At 54.5% G+C, this 16,807-nt stretch overlaps 1 protein-coding gene across 1 annotated transcript in view; it reads right to left on the reverse strand.

The window, feature by feature from the left end:
* LOC103537947 (phosphatidylinositol 3-kinase regulatory subunit gamma-like) overlaps positions 1-16,807 on the reverse strand; it is a 79,079-nt gene that overhangs the window by 49,113 nt on the left and 13,159 nt on the right. The window contains 3 exon segments of the mRNA XM_030455311.1: positions 11,727-11,809; positions 12,067-12,268; positions 15,185-15,316. Of these exon segments, the coding sequence (XP_030311171.1) occupies positions 11,727-11,809; positions 12,067-12,268; positions 15,185-15,316 (417 nt within the window).

The following is a 16,807-nucleotide window of genomic DNA, read 5'->3' on the forward strand; positions in this document are numbered from 1 at the left end:
CTTCATGCACGCACATGTGTTTGTGTGCACACATGCCAAGGGCCATTTATAATTTAAAGTGGGGAGAGTCGTTAGCATAAACCATCCCCGGATTAATTGCAGAGAGCGGCCTCTCCAGGGAGGATGCTCACTGAGAGGTTGTGGTTTTGAGCCCTGGATGCTGAGGACGGATGGTACAGGCTGCCTGGGAAGAGACAGTGTGGTCCCAAACCAGGTGTCAGCCTTGGGAACACCAAATCAAAGCCAACACGAATGAAATATTTGGCGCAGAGCCGCCGAGCAGCTGTGAGAGACCAAGGAATCCTGACACATAGCGGGGGTATGACCAGCTCGGAGCTGTACAGGGCCATGGGAGCATCCACCCCCTGACAGAGCTCTGTGGGGGGTTATCCAGATGGGAGGAGGGACATGCTTCTGTGGGAACAGGCAGGAAGAACACCAGGAGACACTTCTGTGTTAGCAGTGGCCCTGCTTTGTGAAGTGCTCTCTCTCCTTTACATTCTGGGCAATCCAGCCCTGGCATTGACTTCTTTGCTTTTACCTTTTTCCTCCAGTGTGAAAAAGGAAGGATGGAGGAGATGAGGCTTTCACCACCCCTGAGCTGGAGGAGGCAGCATGAGAAGCAGTGGCTGCAGGAGCTCATGGCCCCCACCCTGGCAAGGGGACTGGCAGGTGGCAGCTCGGGCAGGGCAGGCACATCCCACAGAAGGGCTCACCAGGGGATCTTCACAACTGACACAGTGGGCTTTAGAATCACAGAAACATTTTGGTTGGAAAAGACCTTTAACATCATCGGGTCCAATTGGAGACCTAGAATTGCCAAGACCACCATTAAACCATAACCCCAAATCCTTTCTTTAACTAGCTCCCCACTTGCCTCAGCTGACTTTCCCCCATCCCTGCAAAGAAGGGACAAGGGGACAGACCTTTATGTCCTACATCTTCTTGCCCTTCCTCTCCTCAGGGGTCAAACTGATGCCTCTGTGCCATGCCAACATGGGCCATCCATGAGGAAACAAAAAGCTGTTCCAGATGGAAAAGACTCAGCGGAGCACAACAATGTCTCCACAGCACTTCTCTTTCTGCAAACCAAATTCACTCTTCTTGGAAAAAGTAATTCAAGCTTCTCAGCCTTTCTCGGGGCTGATGAGTGGGAAATGTGAAGCACTGGCGCCGGCTCCCCAGGGAAGGGAAGCACAATGCTGCAAAGTGCTTCTATATTGGTCTCTGCCACAAGAAGGTCTAAATTGGAAATAATGGTAGCAGCAAGAGTCAGGATGCTGAGATGGACTCTGGGGCCAGCTCCAAGGGATTTTGGGAGCTGGATGTGCTTGGCACAGAGGGGTGCCTTCCAGTGCAGGACACTGAAAGCTGGGAGGAAACAACGTGGATGAGGACTTTTGGCTTCCTCATGAAAAGACCTGATTCAGGTCAAGCCTGGTGGCTCATGAATTTGTCTTGGATCTTTCGAGTTGTCCTGGACCCTGAAACACTCAGGTTTCAATTTCTGAAACACTCCAGCTGTTTCAGTTTAAGGCTCTTGCAGAAACAGCTGTGGGAGGCTGCAGAGCAGCGCTGCAGTTGGAGACTGTGGAGCAGAGCTCCTGTCAGAAAGGTGCAGATGCTCGATGGTTACACTGCTCCTCAAATGGCCCAGCTTTTTGGGCAGGGCCAGCTCAATCTTGTGCTTTTTGCTTCACTGAAACCCTGTCCCTGGGGGTCTCAGTCATCCAAAGCCCATCAACACAGGGGTCTTTATATTCCATCTCTCCTGACCTCTCTCATCTGCCTGAGGTGGCTTCCTTTGCTATTGTTGCCTGCTGCCACCTTCCCAGTCTTTAAATCCCAATCTAGCAGGGTCAGGAGGTGATGGGAGATGGTCTGGAGAAGCCCCTGTCTGTGGATGGGTGGCACTGGCATTGGCGTAAGAGCAGTGCCAGTGATGCTGGTGCTTGCTTCAGCAGGCTTAGCACCATCTAGAAGCAGACTGAGAGATCCAGTGGCACTGTTGACCTTGGGGACATCAACCTGGGAAGTCCATGTCTGCGGTACACAGAACCACACAGCCCATGGTAAATATGTGGCTTTGAAGCCCCAGGGAAATGTAAGGTATGCAGAGCTGAACTGTCTCTCCCACACCCAGGTGAGATGTTTTTCTCTCTGTGCCATGGCCAAGAAGGGTTGGAGACATCTGAGATGTGGGGTGTGCAACAGGGAAGGTGACCACAAGATCCTGGGTCTGGACACCACTCTGCAAGCTGCTTGTTCACTGGCACACTCAGCCTTCCCCAAATGAGGGTTCCCAAATAACCCTCATGATCACTGTCGTCCAGCAAAAGAGCCCAATTGCAAAGAAAACAGGGAAGCAGTTGAAAAAATAAAGGCACTGCCATGGTACCATGTATGCCAGGTCGGAAATTTGGGATGGTGCTGAAGCACAGCCCTGGATGCTCCTTCCATCCCAGGACAAGAAGGGCCAGCACAGGGTGGAGAAATTAGAGATGCCAGAGGCCAGTGGGAGGGCAGCTTGCTGACAGCACCAGGGAGAAGCAGCCAGGATTCATGAGTCCTCCAGATATTTGGAAAGACCTGAGGATGCTCAGCAAGAATGCTGCAGCCACCACGTCTGCTTGGCATGAGGTTGAATGGTCTATCCCCAGCCCTGTGTCTCCTGGGAATGATGCTGTGGGATGTCAGCTTCTGTGGGTGTTCCATCTCCTTCGTTACCCACACCCCTCTCCGGATGCTAGAAGTATCTAAAAGACAGAGAAATCTGCTCAGTGACCCCAAAGCATGGCCATGTCCTTCCAGAGACCTGGTCTAGTACCTGAGCCCTGGCCATGGGGCAGTGACTCTTCAGCTGAAGGAAAGGATAAGTGGAGATGAACTGGGTAGACAAAGCTTTGCTGGGAGAACTGGAAAGTCACTAAGCCTTAAAGTCGGGCTGAGAGGCAACACCAGTGCCTGGCTCCTAATCTGTGACTACCACTGCCAGAGACTGAGAACACCAAACTCATTGCATCTATGCCCTGAGCTGGGGGTTATCTCCAGCATCAGCAGAACAACGGGGCAGGAGCAGGTCATGGCTCTGGTCGGTGCCCCTGCACTTGATGGCACAAGCAGGGTGTGGGTGGAGGCAGCATTCCCTGCCCTATCTGGCTTCCTCTAGATTAGCTGTGCAGGTCTGGGGAGCAGCCTTTGGTGGCCAGCTGGGTAGGAACAGATACACACAGATAAGGCAACCTGAACCCTTGGGACAGCGAGCCAGCTTCACTAACTCCCACGCACCCAGCACTAATGAAGACACTGTCATCCCATATCCCTCCTCAGCAGGTCACGTGTGGACACCACTCCTGGCTCACAGGAGGACAAAACCTGTGGCTTGCAAGGGTGGGCCTGCTCTCCTGGTGCTACCAAGTGGTTCTCATGCTCCTCTGGGGTCACTGCAGGACTCAGCTGGTATAGAGTGGCACAGTCCACATGAGGACAGAGCTGTTTCAGGTGTCCACAGCCAATGTGATAACCCATGGCTGCTACAGAGGTCTATGGACAGTGCAGGGACATAAAGCTGGGATGGAAAGTGATGACAGTATGAGGACAGGCAGCAAGGGTAGGAACTTAGGTGGTAGAGGAACATCTTGCCAGAATGGGAACCTTGACAATCCAGGGACAGAACACAAGGGATGGAGACCCATGGACAGTGTGGGGACACACATCCAGGATGGGGACCCAGTCAGCACAGGGAACGTGTAGAGTTCTGGGGCACAGTGATTCTGAAAGGCAGAGGACAACCAGCACCATTACCCACTCCTCTTATAGCCTGTCCCTGTCCTCACATGTCTCCCTGGGCTCCATCTCTCCATCTGCAGTGGGCAGAAGAGTCCAGCACTGTGCGGGTGCGTGGGGATAGGAGAAGCCATGGCAGATCCTGCATCCCCATCCCTGGCAGCCCAGGCACAGCACGGCACTCCCCATCCTGTTAGCTCTGGCATCAAAGTCCCCGCCACAGCAGCAGCCGGGCCCAGCCTCCATCTCCGTTTCCAGGTAAACAGATGAGGCAAGCAGCTCTCCTTCCCTCCCAGCCTGGCAGCCTCGGCAGCACAGACCCCACCATTCAGCCCCCCTGCACAAACCCCCAGTGTTCGGGAGAGGGCTGGTGCTCCCTGGGGGACACTGGGGGGGACATGCCATGGCCGGGTGGTTGACACCCAGCCAGGCTGGAGCAGGGCCAGCAGACACAGAAAGAGCCTCTGTGTTTTAGCCAGCTCCTGCTGTGCTGACAAGGGGGCAGAAAAGGCCCCTTGTGTGTATGGGACCTGAGGGGTGCCCCTATGTCTCAGCTGCATCCAGGGTCCATGGAGACCATGGTGATGGTCACTGGTAGGTCTGTTGCTTAGTGATGAGTAGCTGGGCAAGGGAGCCTAAAGGGGTGGGGGGGTCAGAGGTGGTAGGAGGGAGACCCCAGACAGCACACCAGGGTGTATGGTGCTGTACAGTGCTGCTGCCCCACTGACCCCTGAGATTCACAGCCACGGACTATGGGAGATGAGCAGTGGTGGAGTCTGATCAGGAGCACATTCAAAAGTGGTGATGGAAACAAGAGCAGGAGGTGGCTTTCCCCAGGCTTTGCCTTGCAAGCATACTCCCCAGCCAGTGGGCATGGCATCCACTGGCACACATGGAAGCTTGTGGCACTTCTCAGCAGGACCAAGTCAGGCACTTGCAAGGATGAGAGAGAAGGCTGCCAATTCCTGCTCCCTGGGGCTCCTCTCCTCCTCCAAACTCCTGACCCTCTCTCCAGGTGTCCATGGGACTGATGAGGGTGTCCATCCTGCAGCACAGACTGGGATGCTCTGGCTGTAGTGGGGCTCAGAGGGCTGCCCATCCCCCTGGGGAGCCAGGCACCCAGCTGAGCACATCTCTGCCTCAGCTACTGGCATCCCTGTGGGCCATGCTGAAGGGGAGAGGGGAAAGCAGGAGGCAGAGCTGGGATGGATGCTCCAGCATCCCTGCTGTTCCTCCTGCTGCCACCGTCATCCACAAAAATCCATCAGTGCCTTTGCTGAAGACAACGTCCCCTCTTCCGTGCCTGGAATCTTCCTCCCTTGCTGTCCCCCTGAGAAGGTGGCTTTCTTCCCCAACAAGCACAGGGAAAGCATTTTCCACCCCAGCAGATGAAAATGGATTCGCAATCCAATTTTACCCTAGCAGCACTTCAGTGGTTTTGATGGAGCTGCTCCGGATGGGTGCTGGTTTGAGCCAGAGGACAGCTGTCGCGGCTTCATAGACCAGGGGTTTCTTATCTGTGTCACCTTTGATTACTGTAATTGAAATCCTGCTCTGATCTGAGCTGTGCCCAAATGTTTCTTGCCTGTGAGGCTCTCGGCTCAAATGGCAAAATGACGTTAATAGATTTTAAAGCCAGGCAAGGCCTGTGGGAGCATTTCTGCCTGACCTCCCGTACAGCAGCCGACAGTCCCTGCTTACCCCGCTCCCACTCTCAGCGATTGCCACGGCCCTGCCATCTCCCCATTGACTCATTTTCTCTCCTGGAAGCACAATTCCTGCCTTTCCTCAGAGCTACTCGTGTGTGTGCTGGGCAGCTTGCCGTCTCCTCTGGAGCAGAACTGGGATGCTCTTTAGGGAGTCTGGGATGCTTTCAAAGGAGGCCAGGTCTAGGGGTGTTGGTGGGATCACGGAGGGATCAGCCTCCCTTTAGCCCTCCTGCTCCAGCATGAAACCCCCGTGGGCAGCACTGTCCTTTTTTGGCACCTCCAGACCAAAAGGGCAGCGGGGCGACATGCTGCCGCCCGTCTGCTGCCAGGCAGGCTGCAGGGTACAGAAATGCTCCTGGCTTTGGTACCGAGCTGGAAAAGCAGCTGTGGCTGGCGGTGCAGCCGGCACTTTGCCACCCTCCCCATCTTTTGTGAAGCCGCCGGTGATGTTTAGCTGGAGTCACTGCAGCAGAAAGAGTGACTCCAGCCCAGACAGTGTCTGAGGGCAGGGGCTGGGGGGACACGTGTGCTGGCACACACACTCCTGCACTTTGGCTCGGCAAGCAGCCGGCATGAGGAAATTGCCAGCCCTGGCCAAGCTGTGACAGCAAAGCCGGTGGCTCTATCTGGGATGGGGAGGGTTTGCTCAGGCAGCCTGGCCTCCAGGAGCCACCCTCTGGAGCAGGCTGGAGCAAAACCATGCCTGGAGAGCCCTACAGACCCCCAGGGTCAAACTTTGCCCCTATCAGACAATACCTTTGAACCCCCAGGTTTGCCAGGCTGTCAGCTTTCATGGCCATATAGTCACGAGCTGGCTGGCACAGCATCCTGGGCTTGCACTAGTGAGGATCTGACGGAGCCATCCCAAAACCTCATATGCCAGCAAAAAGAAAAGAAGGCACCAGTCTGACCACAGGACAGCCCCATTCACGGCGGCTCGCTCCAAATCCCAGCCAGCCGAGCAGTGGTGTTTCCTCTCTGGCAGTGAAACCCCTGACGGGTCATGGACCAGCAGCAGCACACACAATGCTTGGGGTTATCCAGCCCGTTATCAACTCGGGCCACATGGTACGAGGAGGAAAAGGGTTTCAATCCCAGCTGAGCCACGTTTCCGTCAGAATCTGTCTCCCTGCCAGGCTGTGCTTTGGACATCAGGGCTGGTGGAGGAGGGCTCATCAGGAGAGAGAGGGACCATGGGGTAGTCACCCTACATCCCTGTGGCATTGCCAAGGGTCCTTCTTCATGCTCAGGAACTCGCTGGTCACTGAGCAATGTGGCTGCTCCTGCCTCAGCTTTACCCAGTGGTGCTGTGCTGTGGCCTGGGCATAGCCACCCACAAAGCTTGGGGATGGGAAGGGGTTGGAGCTGGTGACCCCCAGGAAAGGGGCTGTCATTGGGGCATCTGGTGGGTGTCTGGGCTGGCTGAAACCTCCCAGGCTGGGTGCTGCTGCTCCCTGCCCCAGGAAGACATCCCTGGTGTGCTCAGAAAATGTCTGCCCAGAGCAGCACAGGCATCCTGAGGAACCCACCAGTAAAGGACACCTCTGCCAACCAGAATGGGAAACTGAGGCACAGGGTGATGTCAAGGGATCCTACCTCCTTTCTCCCAGGCTGCTGTGAGGTGCCCTTCCCGGGGCTGCCCTCTCATCCTACTGGAGAAAGGGCACAGCACGGGGTGAGTTCCTGTTCCGCAGCCCAACATCACAGCCTGGGGGACACATCCTGGCCCCAGTGCCTCCAAGCCCTCCTGGCAGTGAGCACAGAGCCCACAGAGGCACCGGCAGAGGTTGGGCTTGCTGTAATGCTGCCATCCCTTCCTGCTCCATGATTAATTGAACATGGGCTAAAATTAGCTGTGGAGGCAGCACCCCTGGGGTCTCCCAGCGGCATCCCACTGCCTGCTGGCTGCCTGCAAGTGGGTCAGGCAGTGGCTGCCTCCCAGCTGCATGTTTGAGGGATCCCCATCCTCTGCTGCATGTGGGAGCAGCACTCCCTGCTCTGCACCGCTTCCTCACCACTGCTCCCCGGGCTTCTTCTCCTTGGGATTCACCAGGCTCGGCAGCATTATGGCCAGAGCAGCTGGAGAGGCACAAAGACACCTTCTGGGATGGCAGGAGCATGGAACCCTGTCGTGTTCCTCCCATGCCTTCAGGGATCTGTTATTTTTAGACACTCTCCCTACCTTGCGTTGCTAGTTAGGCTCTGGCTCCCTTCTTCCCCCCACTCTTCCTCAGCATTAATCTGTTTCCTCTGTATTATTTGCAGATTAGGGGAGCCAGAACCAGGCACTTTGGTGCAGAGAAACACTTGGCCACAGCCTCCCCACACCCAAAACTACCCAGGATTTTGGGTTGTATTTTCATGGCTATTTGTAACCTGTCAGCTCCCCACTGCCAGACCTGAGGGGACAAAACATCCAAGGGACATACAAACTGGAGGCACCCTGCAGCCAAGGTGCCAAGCCAAGTGATGAGGTTCTCACAGCCACACTGGAGTGCTCCTGAATGGGCAGGACAGCACCTGGACATGGTCCCCAGCATCCAGGGCAAGGGGGATCTGCACCCCTGGGCTGGCCCCTCTTGGAAAGCCCTCAGCTCCTTCCTGATTCTCTGCACATCCAAGAGGGCAACTGTGGCTGTGACATGCTGACATAAGCCAAGCAGAGGGAGAGGATGTTTTTTTCCCTTGGTTTCAGAAGAAAGCAATGGGGAAAATAAGTTAATTAAAAACTTCAAAGCCAGATACTTCTAATTTGGTTTAACGGAGCAGTCCTGCTTGGCAGCAGTGCTGTCAGAGATGCCTGCCTGGGGCTCAGGCTGAGAAACGCCCAGTGTGTCACATCTCAAGATATCACCTGCCACCAGCATCACAGCAGCCCTGGGGCCTCCATCACTGGTGAACAGCGGGGTGTGGGGTACCACAGTGCTGGGCTCAGGGCTGATCTGGGGACCAACACTCCCAGGGAACAGATTTTGGAGCTAGTGGGAGAGGGACTCCATAAGGAGGCCATGCCTCAGTTTCCCCATGGCACAGAAAAGCCACTCAGCCTGCTCTTTAGGAAGGTCTCTTCACTTGGGCTAGGTGCTGGTCTCAGATCTCTGCCCCCCACTGGCATTACACTGCTGTCCCACATAAAGCACGGGGGTCCTGGGGGTCCCAGGGGGCTCATGTCTTTGCAGGCTCCTGCAAAGAAACAGCAGCCCCTGACCTAGGGGGACAGCGTGGTACCACTGATCTTGTCCCCTCCAGCCCCTTCTCTGAAGGAGGAAGGGGGACAGCTCCTTTGCCTGATTCTCACTCTTTTCCCAAAAGCAGCCAAAATCTTTTCATTTTCTCCAGAAACCTATGTCACAGGACAGTGATGCTCCTGCCCACAGTGCTCTGCCACCTTTCCTTTCCTCATGCCTCGGCTTCTGGGGTTTGTTTTTTTTTGGTGATAGGGTTTTTTTTAAGGATTGGTTTTTGTTTTTTGTTTTTGGGTGGTTTTTTTTCCAGAAGTCTATGCTGCATGGTGAATAAAGGCATCCTGCTGTCTGAGGGCTAACGGCTTGCTGGAGAGATAATAAAGCAAAGAGGAGTAAATTAAAGTGGCTATAAATAGCACCAGGAGAGGAAAAGGAGATGAAGTCATCTTCCTTCAGCTGAGCTGGTATTTGCATCACTTCTTCCCTTTGCCTTCCCCTGCCCCCTCACCACACTTGGGATACAGTTTCCCCAGGCTTTGGGGCCCTGCTTTGGGCTCTATGTGTCCCTCTGTGTCCTCAAGGGACTGGAAGATGTCCCTATGCCCCTGGGCTGGGAGATGGCTGCCCAGCACTGAGGAATTGCTGGAGAGCAAGGTGAGGTGACCTGGATGTGGTTGCCCAGCCCCAGGCTCAATCCCAGCTTTGCCAGTGACCCATAGCATCACCCTGTGCAAACCAGCATGGCCCCACTGCTGCATCCCCCAGTTACTGGGAAGAGGTTTCAGGAGCCATCACTGACCCATCCAGTGCCATTCCCCTTTGCAGGCCATCCATGAGTGGCTGCAGAGAACTCCCTCTCATAAGAAGCAGTGCCTGTGGGAAAGGATGCCACGAACTCAACAACAACAAATCCACCCAAAGACTCCCTTCCAGGAACCAGACTCCATGATTTATGTTTTCATTATTGGTGATTTTCACATTCAAACCTCCACCATCAGCTCCAGGACACACAAGAGAGGAGGGACCCCAAACCTGCTGGACCCTCTCTGGGGTTAGCAACCAAAACATGACTCTTCCTGCCAAAGCTGCTGTCCTTGCAGCTCCTGAGTGGCCCCAGACCCCCCTCAGCTGCCCCAAGCCCCCCCAGCAGCCCTCTCCTATGAGGTATATTTACTCCTGAGTCAGAATGAGGTCACACCGCGGTTTCCTCCGTGTCAGCTACCAACTCCTATTCCTGTGCTATGTGCACACACCCGCCGTGTTATTGCAGGGTATTTATAGCTATTTTACATGTATAATTATAAAACCACAACTCCACACACACATAAAAATAATCAGAGTACTGGGACGCAGGGGAGCGGGGCTGGAACATGGACCCCACCACTAATAATAATTCTTTGCACTTTATATATAGCCCCTTTCATCCCCAGCTCTCCAAAATGCTTTGCAGGCATTTAATTAAGCTTCCCAACATCCTAATGTGATGACAGCCAAGTAATAATATCCTTGCTTTTAGGTATGAAGAGAGGGGAGGGGGCAGGACTTGCCGAAAGTCTCGCAGCAAAGCAGCTTGCGAGCCTGGGTGCCTCCTGCCCTGCCCCACACTTGTGGGGTGGCTGCATGGGGACATGCCCATAGGGGAAATTTTAACCCAGAAAGGGGATCAGATCCCCAGAGTCCTGTCCAAGCCCTCTGCACAATTTGGGGTGGAGAGGACTGGTGACAGTGCAAGGTCGGGGAATGGCAATGGGGGGACCCTGGCAGTGACTGGGCTGCATCTGCCCAACATCTGGATCAGTGGGTGGTTGAGACATCTGGATCTTGACAAACTCATGGCTCAGGGGAGAGCAATAAGTAAGATGACAGGTCTGAAAAAGTTGATTTACGAGGAATATTAGGAGTCATAATCCTGTCTGTCCTGGCCACCCCCAGGGAGGCAGGGTGATGACAAAGGACCCCAATAGATCATAGGGAGACAGGAGTCACTGGGGTCAATGTATCTGCAAGCAAGAGGGCTGGAAGCAGCTGTGCCTCCCAGGGGCCTGGGCAGCTTGGTGAGGGGAAACCACCAGATCTTGACATCTGGCTCCCAAAGAAATGGAGCTCTGCAGCCCTTGAGGTCTGTGGTTTGTGTTCCACTGAGCACCCACCCTCTCTGCCATCCCTGCCTGGGTAGACCCCTTGTCTCCCATCCTTGGAGTGCTGCAGAGGGCAACAGGGGTATATGTGCTTTGGTTTTGGACACTGGTGAGACATGAGATGCTGATAAGTAAGAGAGAAATGGCAGAAGATGGCCAGTGAATGGCTGGGACTTCAACCACCAGAGCAGAAGTAGAGAGCAAAGAGGTCCTGGAGGTAAATGCTGGGGCTGGTAATAAAAGAGGCAGAACTGCAGTCTTCACTGATGGTGAAGACTGTGTGAGATCAATAACACCTGAAGAAAAAACATATGTTCCTTGCTCCTTTCCCATGCATGAAGGGGTGAGGGATGAATTCCCATACTCATTCCCATCCTGGGGATGACCCATGGGAGGAGCAGCAGCGAGCTGATGGGCACAGTGGGATTCTGCACACATGAACACTGAAATCAGAACCCACAAATCTGGATTCGATCCTTCAGCAAGCACCATCCTGCCATTTTATGGTCATGTAAGTATTTTTCCCCATACTGCAGCCAGATCTCTGCTCACCAGAGCAAGGTACACAGCAACTCCCAACCAAGAGCATCCACACCCACCGAGACCCTAAAATGGGGGATAGGGACCTGCCTGCATCATGTAAGGACCAAAGAGCAGCAACATGGACATCAAGCAAGAAAACACTTTCCAACCTTCCAAGGGGCCGCAAAGAAATGCCCCAACCCAATCTCTGTGGAGAAAGGAAGGAGGGAAACCGGAACAGTGTCTCTCATCAGCAGTCAGTGCAGCCTGGGCACTGCCACAGGGACACAAGCAGCTTCCTGTCACTGCACTGGCCAGCAAAACCTGCTGCTGTCACCACTCTGAGTTACACTCCTGCTGTCCCCCTCTCCTCCAACATCTCTTACCTGGGGCTGCTGACACCTCTGCTGTCTCAGCTATGATGAGGGATTCCAGGATCCTTGCACGGAGCTCAGGGCTTGCCTCGGTGCTGCAGGGAGAAAGGAGGGTTGATGAGGGTGCCAGGAGCTCAACCACAACCCCTGGAGACCCCCACATCTCTGGGACAGGGATCTCCTCCCAATGGATCTCTTGTGGGATTGGAGTTTTGACCTGCCCCTTTGGGGAACCCCGGGGCTGAGATGCTGCTGGGCTGTCACCCAGCAAAACCAGCTTGTCTGGGGGCCAGCATGCCCATGCCTGGCTACTGACCCCCTTATCTCATCCTGCCTGGCAGGGGCACCTCACCTGGCTGCTGCAGAGTGGAGAAGCAGCTCCCCAAAGAGCTCTCCGAAGAGCCGGGGTGAGAGGCGGCTCCGGCGGGTGCCCTGGCAGAGGTGGCTGAAGTGTTGGGTGAGTTGGCCCAGGAGCAGAGCCTGGGGCTGTGGCAGGGCTGGAGGGACCAGCAGGGCTCTGGCTCGCTGGCCACACTCCTCCAGGCCTGGGGTTTCTGCAGCAGAAGGGAAACAGAGGAATAAAGGTCAGTTCAGGATGCTGGGGCATCTGCTTGCCTCTCATGGGAGCCCCGTGCCTGCCAGCACACATGACATGAGCTGTGGCAGATCTCTACTCCCCACAGGCCCACGGAAAATCCTGGCTTCAACCTCTCCCCCCCAGAAAATGTGAGTGTGTCTTTGCAGCTCATCCCTTCCCACAGACAGGCCATGGGACCCACAGGGAGCACAGGGCACACAGAGATGATGTCCTGCAGGCTGCCAGCCCCATTTTCCCCACTCACACCACCCTGGTCAGATCCCACAGGACGGCTCCAGCACATTCCCTTCTCAGCACAGCCAGGGAGGAAGCGTTGGTAGCTGAGCTGCTCAGCTAGCAGGGACTGTACCTAAACACCCTTTACTACCACTCCAGCAGAGAAGAACTGTGAGAGACCTGCCCTAGAGCAAAAGCCATAGAAAAGGCAGAACAAAGCAGGGGTGGAGAAATAGGCACCAGCTGGAAGATTTACTGAATTTAACAGCTCAGCCCTTCTCTGCAAAAAAAAAAAAAAAAACAAGCTAGGAGGGAAAAGGGGTTTTAGGAGAAAGAAATCTGCACCTGGGCTAAGACCCACAGGCAGCACTGTAGTGAGGCCCCTGCAGCTCTCCCCAGCCGGGGTCTCTTATGCCCCCTGCAATGAAGCAGCAAGGAGGGCTGGTTGAGGGAACACTACTTCCAGCTATACCTGGATTGCTCATGTGAATAAAAGCTGGTGAGTAGTGGTGTTGCACATCATGGAGGTACTTCCAGAACCCTTGTCATGGCATCCTGAACTCCATCATGTTCCCACCAGCATCCCCCAGTGTCCTCAGTGCCCTATGGCAGCCTTGGCTGGGGCTTCTCAGTCTTGTGAGCTGTGAGCTCAGTGGCCTGGGACTGTGGTCCTGCCCTGGGCATGGGAAACAGCTGCTCTCCAGCCATCCTCCATCCCTGCCTTGGCCTGGCTCTTTCATCTGGGGGGGACAAGGATGTCCCGAGGGTTGTATTGCTCTCAGTCAACTTCAAAGCCTGGCTCGGCCGGGGGCTGACTCAGCTCCCTGAAGCACTTTGCACCAGGGCTGAGGCTTGGCCCATGCCCAGCGAGCTCCCAGCTTCCATCCTTGGGGCTGGGGTGCACCAGGACTGGAGGGGTGGGTGTCAGGGATCCTCTCTGAAGCAGGTGCACAACCTGGGTGGGATGGCCATGGGGTGGCCCCCATATCCCCATATATGCCCCCATATCCAAAAAGCTGCTCCTGCAGGATGTTGGGCTTTGCTCCAGGTCTTCCCTACACCACTCAGTTGCTTTTTGCACCTTCTTACATCCTGGGGATGCTGCAGGAGGAAGGTCCACAGCCAAATGGGGAATTTGAGGATGCTTTCAACCTCCTTTTGCAGGTGGCCAGCTTGCCACTTTTCTAGCCAGCAGCCTCGAGTAGGGCAGAAGGAGCCTGTTTTCAGGGCAGACTGCCAAAACCCAGCACCGTCTCATGAAAGACTTCTGTTTTGTGTTGTTTTGTTTTGTTTTTTTTTTTTCTTTTAAAGCCCCCGAGAAATCCCCATCGGTTTTGCCTCCATTCCTGCCCCCTCCTCCTCCTGCCCCCGTTGTGCCAGGAGCAGAGCCGGCTCAGCGAAGGCTGCGGGAAAAGGCGCTTCCCTTTGAAGTCGCTTAACGAGGCAACCCAGCTAATTGCTTCCTAATTGCATTTTTATCCTTGGAAAGGAGGCAGCCTTTGATTTCTCCTCTCTCCAACGAGCGAGGGGAAGGCAGCATCTCGGTGCCACCGGCCTTGGGGGTATTTCTCCTGGCTCCATGTCTCAGCACAGGGCAGGGGGGATGGGGTGTGAGTTATTCCTCATCTTCCCTGTGTGTCCCCTCTGCCTTGCCGGAGGCCACAAGGAGCCCGTTGCCTTTTCCCACCACGGGAAGGAAAAGACCATGCTGGTCTGGGCACAGGGGATCTTTTAGTGCCTCTTAAAGCAGCCGAGAGCATGATCTGCCCAAGCACTGATCTGTCTCTAGGATGGGAAGAGATGCACAGGGATGGAGGACACTGCAGTGACTGGCAGTGAGATGAGAGCTGTGGAGGGGGAGAGAGATGAGAGCTGTGGAGAGATGTGGAGGGGAAATCTTGGTTTTGAAGGTGGCAAGGGGGCCAGGTCCTATCTGACACGGTGGGCAAAGGCTTGGTGTGTGCCTGGTGATGCCCTTGGTGCCTTGGACTGGGAGGGGCTGAGTGGTTCTTCGAACACTCATTTAAAATGGGTCTTTGTCCAGACTCTCTGTTGGGATGGTCTGTGGATACTGCTGACCTGGGTATGAGCCCTGTCCTGTTTGCTTGAAAAAAAATCATATAAAACCAAAACCTTAATGGTCTCCTTCATTTGCACAAAGGCTGGGAAGCTTTCAGGGACTTAAAGATGCTTCCTAATGGCACTAAGCTTAAAAAGCAGAGTATTTTCTATGCCCATATAAAGCCAAAAGTTAACGAGATTACAGTAAAAAATTCCCAGGCAGCAGAGCCAAAATATTATAATAATGCTTTCTTCTGGGGCCAGCATCACCCAGCCTTGGCAGCCACCCCTCCTGGCAGGCAGCACCTCCTCCTCTGGGCACTGCAGTAGGAGACAACTGGACTGTGGTGAGGTGAAGCTGCTCACTAAGTCTCCCCTTGCTTTCCCAGAGCATCTCCCAAAAAACTGCTGTGCTGCTTCAGAACAGGGGATGTTCCCAGGGGTCCTTCTTGGGATATACCCTTAGTGCATCTTCAGAAATAGGATGGAGCCAGGAGCTTCCCAGGAGGTGTTGGGGAGTCTTTCTAGGGGGTTCCTGAAACTCCTCCAGACCCACCAAGGTCCCAGGTGTGTGGGGGATCCCATCTGTGCTTACCTTGAGCCATGTGGACCAAGTCAGTGTATAGAGCTGGAGGGATCAGGGGTGCTGGGAGCTCTTGGAGGTACCACTTGAGGGCCTCTGCCAGTGTCTGAGCATCGTACAGATCCATGTCCACGGCCAAGGGATCTGCAGGGAGAGACCCAGTGGGAGTCCTCAGACCATAGTAAAGCCCCTCTAGCACAGAGCTCTGGTGCTGATTTATTTGCCTATGCCCCCATCCCCTAAGTGTGGCAGCCCATGATTTCATTGCCCCTCAGCTCCCTCCTCAATGAATATTCCTGAATTTTCCATGGACCTTGAGTTCCATGTGCCCATGGAGAGCACGAGGCAATGTCTCTGCCTCATGTGCATTGTGTATCCAGTGGGTGGGGCAGGGGCCGTTGGCCCACTGAGGTCCCACGGCAGGATAGCACCCATGGGATGGGCTGAGCCCCATGCACCCTCAGGACATCAAGGGCCAGGCACCATGTGCCAGCCCCAGCCCTGGAGGAACTGCTTAGAAAAATGCACCCATGGAAAAGGATTATGGTTGCCAGGCTACACACATTGCTGAAGGCCCATTATACCCCAAATGAGCCCAAAGTGCTGTGAATGCACCTCAAAAGGCAGCTTCCCTAGGGGACATGGTGAAGGATGCTCCAGGGATGGAGCAGAGTGCTCAGGGGAGACTGAGCTCAACCAACCTGGTCTCAGGACAGGGCAGCTCTGAACAGAAATGTCCCACGGTCCAGCAGGAGCCAAAGGGTGGGACATGTCCCTTCGAGACCCATGGCTAGGCCAGTGTGGGGACATTGCTTCACCAGGGTCCAGGGCAAAAATCCCTTTCAGCATCCTTTGGTGTTGCTTCATGTGTTTTTCTTGGAGGTCTCAGCATGGCTGGGCTGGGAGGTGTCTGCCTAGAGGGTAATGGTCCCTTTTGCAAAGATCTGGAGGTTTCAAAATCCGCCTTTGATTCGAACTGGAGCCAAACACAATGTTTTGAAATTCCCCTCATAGGAGAAATCTTGGAGGGGTCAGGGGGGGATATAATAAATACACCCCAAATATTTGGGATTGTTTGAAAATGTTCATTTGTAGAAACTTAATTTCTTGCTTCTTCTTAATAAGAATACTAAAAAAAAAAGCAGATTTTTCTTTTTCTTAAAGATGGTGTACCAGGCCTCAAATAGCCCCGTATGATTAGAAGACGGTGGGCTTGCCCTTCTCTGACCCTCTTCCCTTTCCCTCTCTGGATCTTCACCTCCAAATGCAGCTTTACCAAAATTGGCACCATTTTGGGACATGGTCCATCTCCCAGTCCATCATTTCCCAGCAGAAAATGCTTCAAACCTCCAACCATTTCAGCTGACCACACATAACTGCTCTCCCTTCTGGGACAATAAACCCCAAAGAGCAGAGAAAAGCTATTTCCAAGGACAAGGCTTTGGAGGGACCTGGCCAGCAGGCTGGGATGGGGAGCAGCTCCCTGACTCCTGGCAAAGCTGGTTTTGGGCACCTTGGTGTTGATCTCATCGCCTTGGGACTTCCCCAGCATGGACCAGAGAGCCTGGGAGCCTGCCTGCCTCCCCATCTGCCTGCATGGGAACAAGAAGCTTTGGTGAGTCCCTTATGGACAGT

The sequence above is a fragment of the Calypte anna genome, chromosome 8 (assembly GCF_003957555.1).
Source record: "Calypte anna isolate BGI_N300 chromosome 8, bCalAnn1_v1.p, whole genome shotgun sequence".
Lineage (NCBI taxonomy): Eukaryota > Metazoa > Chordata > Aves > Apodiformes > Trochilidae > Calypte > Calypte anna.